Here is a 6,351-nt window from a genome sequence, read left to right as displayed (position 1 = left end):
CACCAAATTTGGAGATTTGGTATGAAAATGTTTAATATAAAAATGATTAACTATAGTCATCAACAAATGTAGTGGAATAAATGTAATGGAGTATCAGTCGCTGCTGCATAAAATGGAAATACTCCAGTACAGTACAAGTACCTCAAACTTGATCTTAGATACAGTAGGTCACTTGCCACCACTGAAGCTAATGTAATCTAAGTGAGTCCAGTTAAATCCAGGAGGAGGCAGTAAAGCAACATGAAGAAGGCCAACTGCTGTAAAACCTCCAAGAAGAAGAAGAAAAAAAAAGAAGAGCAGCCACAGTGGGACTGCAGAGCCAGAGGACTAACATTAGCACAAATATATTTAGTTAGATGAGGTGATCAGCTGTAAAATGCCTAACTCCTGCGCTGTGAAGACGTGCGGAAACAAAGCGAGGACCGGCGCTAGTTTGTCGTTTCACCGCCTCCCAGTGAGGGAACCTGCGCGGCTCAGACTGTGGCTGTTCGCCTTGAACATCGATGTAAATACTCCCCGGGATGAGCTGAAGAAATATATAGTGTGCTCGGAGCATTTCGCTCCGGGGGACTACACCGCTAACGGACAGCCGAGGACCAGTGCGATGCACCGTTTCCTGACGCCGACGGCTGTACCGACTGTTGGTGTTTCCCCTGGCGCACAGGATCAAAGTGTAGCGGAGGTGTGTGTTCATATTCATCCCATTTCATTATAATGCTTTTATTTTGTTAGGTATATTCAAAGAATACATTATAAAAAACAATAACAGTGAAATATTATCAATTATTTAGTCTTACAGTCAGAACAATTTGAAACACCGCTTTGTTTTTTCATAACTTCATAAATTAATAAAATAAAAAGTAACAGTGCATTAATATGTTTGCTGCAATGGTTTTATTCGATTCGAAATCAACAAAATATATAATTTGCCCATTTGTTCATTGTCTAGATTTTGCATTCAATTTATAGGGGTTGACAAATGTTAACTGTTAATGCAAACTACACTCTGTTGCTGGTTTATAAGGTAAACTTACCTAAAACTAATGCAATAAATCCTCCATGTTCAGTTTTTGTTGAAACGTTCTTAGGAGAGGTGCTGATTTAACTTTATGATCATTTTTGGAAGATATAGCTCATGGTGCCTTTGAATTATGTTGCTTTATACAGAGAGTGTAACTTTATAGCAAGGTGTACCTAACGATCAACTGCCAACTGTGTGTATTTTAGAGCTGAAACGAGCCACAAACTGTGGTTCACATTTTATAGGATTGTTTGTAATAGTGATAATAGCTGAAAGCCCCTTTTCATGAGGTGTTTTGATACTGTCTTGCGTACACCCTATAATAGACACTGACAGGCAGTTATTTTCAACAGGACTCAGAAAACAACACGACCAAGCATGCAGTAATGGCTTCTCATTCCTCTGAAGGTAAGACGTGAAAGGTGGGGGGCTGCTTTTTTCACTATGAGGCCAGAGAGATGGCAAGAGATTTGGTGTTCTTGCCTTCATTGGACAGTTGAAAATATATACAGAGCCCAGTCTAGAGTTATGCAAAATGTCTCCTACTTAAATAAAGTCAGTTTTCAGTGTATGTGCACTAGAGGTTTCAAGTTTCCTCTCTGTCCTTTAGACACCAAGCCGGTCTGTGAAGAACTGCCTCCCCCACTGCAGCAGTGTGACATTAAGGTGGAGCAGGCCCCCGTCCTGGAGGAAACAGAGATCCACATACAGGTCAAAGAAGTGCTGCGGCAGCACTGTGACATTAAAGTAGAGCAGGCACCCGTCCCGGAGGAAACACAGATCAACCCACAGGTCAAAGAAGTGCTGCTGCAGCGGTGTGATCTGAAGGTGGAGCAGGTTTCTGTTCTAGAGGAAACAGACATCCACCCGCAAATGAAAGAGGAGCTGGTAGATCAGTGCATCAGTCCAGACATGGAGGCTTCAAACAAAGCTGAAGTTAAATCAGAAGCAACCATTAAATGTGAGCTCTTCCCATCTTCCAATGCTTTAACTGTGAATTTGAACAATAGCATAGACGACAAATGGAATGAAAGTGATGGTTCTTTGTCGCCTCATCAGAGTCATGGCATTGAAGTCTTCGTGGAACTGGAACAGCCTCCAAGGGATGAAAAGTCTTGCTACCTTTGTGGTAAATGTTTTAAGAAGGACTCTTATCTGATAAGGCATGTAGACAAGAGCCACAAAGGGCACAAAGCCTTTAAATGCCTGGAATGCAACAAGGAGTTTGACCAACGCTACCAGCTAGTTCTGCATATTAGATGTCACACAGGGGAAAAACCCTTTACCTGTGATTACTGTGGCAAAGCATTTGTTCAGAACTCAAGTCGTCTTGCTCACATGAGAGTGCATACGGGGGAAAAACCATATTTTTGTGCCAAGTGTGGAAAAAGTTTTGCCACAAGCAATCATTTCAGATTTTGCAAAATGCAGACTGAGTGCAGAGTCGCGCCAGAGAAGGAGAGCACAGATGAGGATCACAGAGAGGACAAGGCCTTTAAATGCTTTAAATGCAACAAGGAGTTTCATAAGAACCACCAGCTCGTTCGGCACATGAGAATTCACACGGGTGAAAAACCATTCAGCTGTGATTTCTGTAGCAAAACATTCACTCAAAATTCTAATCGTACCGTTCACATGAGACAGCATACTGGAGAGAAACCGTACTTTTGTAATAAATGTGGCAAGAGGTTTGCAAGTAGCCATCATCTCAAATTGTGCACAGGGACACAAGACAAAAGCTCAACTAAGCTATTTCGCTGTACAACTTGTGGCAGGAACTTTCGCACAGATTCAAACCTGAAGGTGCACATGGAGGTTCACAAGTCATGGCAGCGGCACATCAGTGAGAAACTGCAAGGACAAGAGTTGGAAGAGAAAAAACTTAAAATGGTGTGAGAGAACATCAGAGTCTATATAACACCATATAAGGCGTGTAGTCAATTTGTTTTTCTTTTACGGTCGAGAAGTGAAGAAACGTCTGCATTTTCTTTAAAATTTTTACTTAAATAACACGTACTGTGGGAAGTGGGGTCACATGACTGCTGGGCTGAAGAGCAGCAGGACAACAGGTGTGCTAACTGGGTAGGTCATGTGCCTTGAGTGTTCTTTGCTCTGTGTCCTGAGCTCATTCTGTTTGCCCTTCAGCTGAGCTGGTTCCCTCAGTTGACCTTTGTTCCTGAGTGCGTTGAGTGATTTTATTTCATTATATTTCCTTGGTTTTTTTCTCACATGATCATATATTTAGCGTGAGAATGTATTGATGTACTGATTTTGATTTAGAATTGTTTGTTGCTTAATTCAAGATAACATGATAGAATTTGACCTGCATTTATGCTTTCTTTCATTTGTAGAAATATAACAACTCACACCTGATTGCAAGCAAAAGATTAAATACTTTTAAATAGAACCTGCTGACTGCTTCTCCTGCTTTGCTCATATTCATAAAGTAAAAGTCCAGTATAATGTAACAATTATAATAATATAACAATATAGTGTGAAAAATTACATTTTAATTTTGAAGTTTACATGAACATTTGAATTAAGTGCCCAATAGGCTTCTATAATGACATTAATATTTATAAGTTTAGCCTGTTATATTTCTGCACCAGATGCTTTGATGGTGAAACACTTTATTAAAGTCATGGATTGTGCATTTAAAGGAGAACCCAACTACAACGCAATTGTAGATTATGTGGTTAGCGAGGTGACTTATTTCCCCCAGTGGCTCAAAGTAATTTCAGCTATATGAACTGAATAGCTTGACTGATGAAAGCAAGCCTTTGAATTTTTTAAACTTTGACATTTCTATGTAAATACTTCCAGAGTCAGTTTTTATGTCATGTTATCTTAACTTGAACTATCACAACGTCTTCATGGATAATGTATTAACTAACATTAACCCTGCCCATTACACTAACGCAGATCACTTAAACTGGGTCACGTGGGAGAAACACAAACCAAACGTCGTTACATTAACGTCGATTAAATGTACCTTTTTATTGGGCTTTGACTGAGCACCTCCACGGGCTAACCCAGGTAGACACAGGTTACCTGCCCAGCGGGCCCAGGTACCATTAGCATAGCAATCGCTAAGTTATCAGCTAACGTTAGCACTAGCTGGCTAGCTTGGTTAGCAAGGTGCATCTTCACCTGAACTGTGATATTAACAGGGATGCTAATTTTGGCTAGCAAAAAATAGGCTTAAAACAAAATGTACTTACCGAAAAAAAACTGAACCGCTGACTCCTCCGAGTGTCTTTTAGAACAACCGAACACCGACCAAGACATTTTAAGGGAAACATGTTGGCGCTAACTTTGATGAACTGAAAACACAATGACAAGTCATATGTCCGACACATCGCTTCAGACCATAAACACATAACGAAAACGTTTACTGAGGTAATACATCAAGTGACACGTAGGGTTATTTTCCCATAGACTTCAATACAATCGGACTTCTTTTTGCAACCAGTGGAGTCGCCCCCTGATGGACATTCGATAGAATGCAAGTTCAAGGCACTTCCGCATTCGTTTCATTTTCCAGACCCGGAGTCGACGTCCATTTTTATATACAGTCTACGGTTGTATCCAACAGTTTGGACACCCCTGGTCAAATTACCTATTTTGTTTATTTTTGAAAGGAAAAGAAATATACACATTTTCTTTTTTGAGACAAACTTCCTGCCGGTCTGAACGAAAATCGGCTTGTATCGGAAAACACGGGATAGCCTGCTAACGCCACCATTTCCGCTTTTCAAAGTAAGAGCACGCAGTATTCTTTGAGCTGTCAAAGTGACAAGTGACGTGCGCTACGTTAACGGTTGTAAGAGATGACGTGACAGAACCTGGCTAAAGTGTTTGATAGTATGGCTTTTGGTGTTGATATTTGTTTTTTTAAGAAATGACATATTACAATTTTATTGTTCATTGTTAGTATGCAGGCTACGCTAACATTAACTACTAAGCCGGAACCCGTTGCCAAGGTGACAGTAAACAGTCCTATGGTCCAAACTTTTGCACACACGCAGAAACATATCATCCACCGCAGCAGGGGGCGCCGGTGAAAATGAATCCTGCGCGTTTTAAAGCTAAACCGGAAGCATTGACTCGGTCATATTGTTGCCACTCGGTTCGTTTACCTCGGTAAAATATGCATATTTCACTTCCCTAGGACTTTATTTCTTAATTGTAAAATCCGTGTACCGCCCTGCACACTTAGAGAACTGGTATTCCGTCATGTCGGGGACTCAGCTGCTCAGAGTGCTGGTCAACGAGCGGCTGGCTGCGGCCGCCGAGGAGATCTTTGGACTTTTCGAAAAGACCATAGCAGAGTATCAGGATGAAGTTGTCCGCTCCAAGAGAGAAATCATCCACCTGACACAGCAGGTGGAGCAGCTGACCGCCTTAAAAGCTGAAATGTCATTAATCACAGCAGGTTTGTGTCACCGTCAATGCGGCATCCTGCAGGTTGCTATGTTACAGCGTTGCTTGGCAACAGATTCACTCTGATTTTTGACTAAGTCGCAGGAGAAAGTCATGCAACTTCATGAACAGCAAATAAAATGCACTGGCTGTAGAAACAGTTGAATTCTTTCACATCTGACTAAAACCAGCGGTGGACAGTACATTTACTGAAGTACAGTTTTTTCTGGCACTTGTATTTGAGTATTTCCATTTCCTGTACTTTATTCGTCCACCTCACTACATTTACTAATTACCTTCTAGATTGAGATTTTACACTGAAAAACGTTTGAAAAGGGCGTCTGACAATTGTTTTCATTATTGATTAATCTGATTATTGTTTTCTCGATTAATCAATTAATTGTTTTGTGTAGGCTTTAAAATGTCATAAAAACGTGAGAAACGTCAGTTATAATTTCAAACCCTTACTGGTAACATATTCAGATTGCTTGTTTTATTCATCCAACAGCCCCAAAACCAGACATATTCAGTTTGCTATCACACACAACAATGACAGGGAAGCTGAAACCAGTGACAATTTCTCAAGCCAGTCCCAACTGACATTGGGCAAAGGTGAGGTACACCCTGGACAGGTCACCAGTCATCACATGGCTAACATATAGAGACGAACGACCCTTTCGCTCGCGTTCACACCTACGGGCGATTTGGAGTCGTTTTGAGGGAGGAAGGCCGGAGAACCCAGAGGAAACCCACACTTATGTAATTTTATTTAAGCAAGAATTTGACAGCAATACTTATCATAGAGTATTTTTGTACTGTTGTATTTGTACTTTTTACCTAAGTAAAGGATCTAAATACCTTTTCCACCACTGACTAAAACACATCTTACTTAGACCTGTAGAATTGTG

The 6,351-nt window shown here is 40.8% G+C and overlaps 1 protein-coding gene across 1 annotated transcript; it reads left to right on the top strand.

Annotated features, from left to right (window-relative positions):
- Nucleotides 1–299: 299 nt before the first annotated feature.
- LOC111227459 (zinc finger protein 568-like) lies at nt 300–3,398 on the top strand. The gene is made up of 3 exons (XM_022752967.1): nt 300–682; nt 1,375–1,429; nt 1,632–3,398. The coding sequence occupies exons 1-3, from the start codon at nt 377–379 to the stop codon at nt 2,915–2,917; spliced, it is 1,647 nt and encodes a 548-aa protein (XP_022608688.1). The 5' UTR covers nt 300–376; the 3' UTR covers nt 2,918–3,398.
- Nucleotides 3,399–6,351: the final 2,953 nt, after the last annotated feature.

Source organism: Seriola dumerili, unplaced genomic scaffold, assembly GCF_002260705.1.
Source record: "Seriola dumerili isolate Sdu_G_001 unplaced genomic scaffold, Sdu_1.0 BDQW01000187.1, whole genome shotgun sequence".
NCBI classification, from domain to species: Eukaryota; Metazoa; Chordata; class Actinopteri; order Carangiformes; family Carangidae; genus Seriola; species Seriola dumerili.
The sequence above is the reverse complement of the archived record's forward strand: the minus strand, read 5'-3'. Positions and strand labels throughout refer to the sequence as shown.

What these genes read in the sequence shown, in the direction of transcription:
- LOC111227459 (XM_022752967.1), top strand. Translation starts at nt 377, where the DNA reads ATGCCTAACTCCTGCGCTGTGAAGACGTGCGGAAACAAAGCGAGGACC. An exon ending in AGGATCAAAGTGTAGCGGAG is followed by an intron (nt 683 to 1,374) that starts GTGTGTGTTCAT and finishes TATTTTCAACAG; the next exon opens with GACTCAGAAAACAACACGAC. An exon ending in GGCTTCTCATTCCTCTGAAG is followed by an intron (nt 1,430 to 1,631) that starts GTAAGACGTGAA and finishes TCTGTCCTTTAG; the next exon opens with ACACCAAGCCGGTCTGTGAA.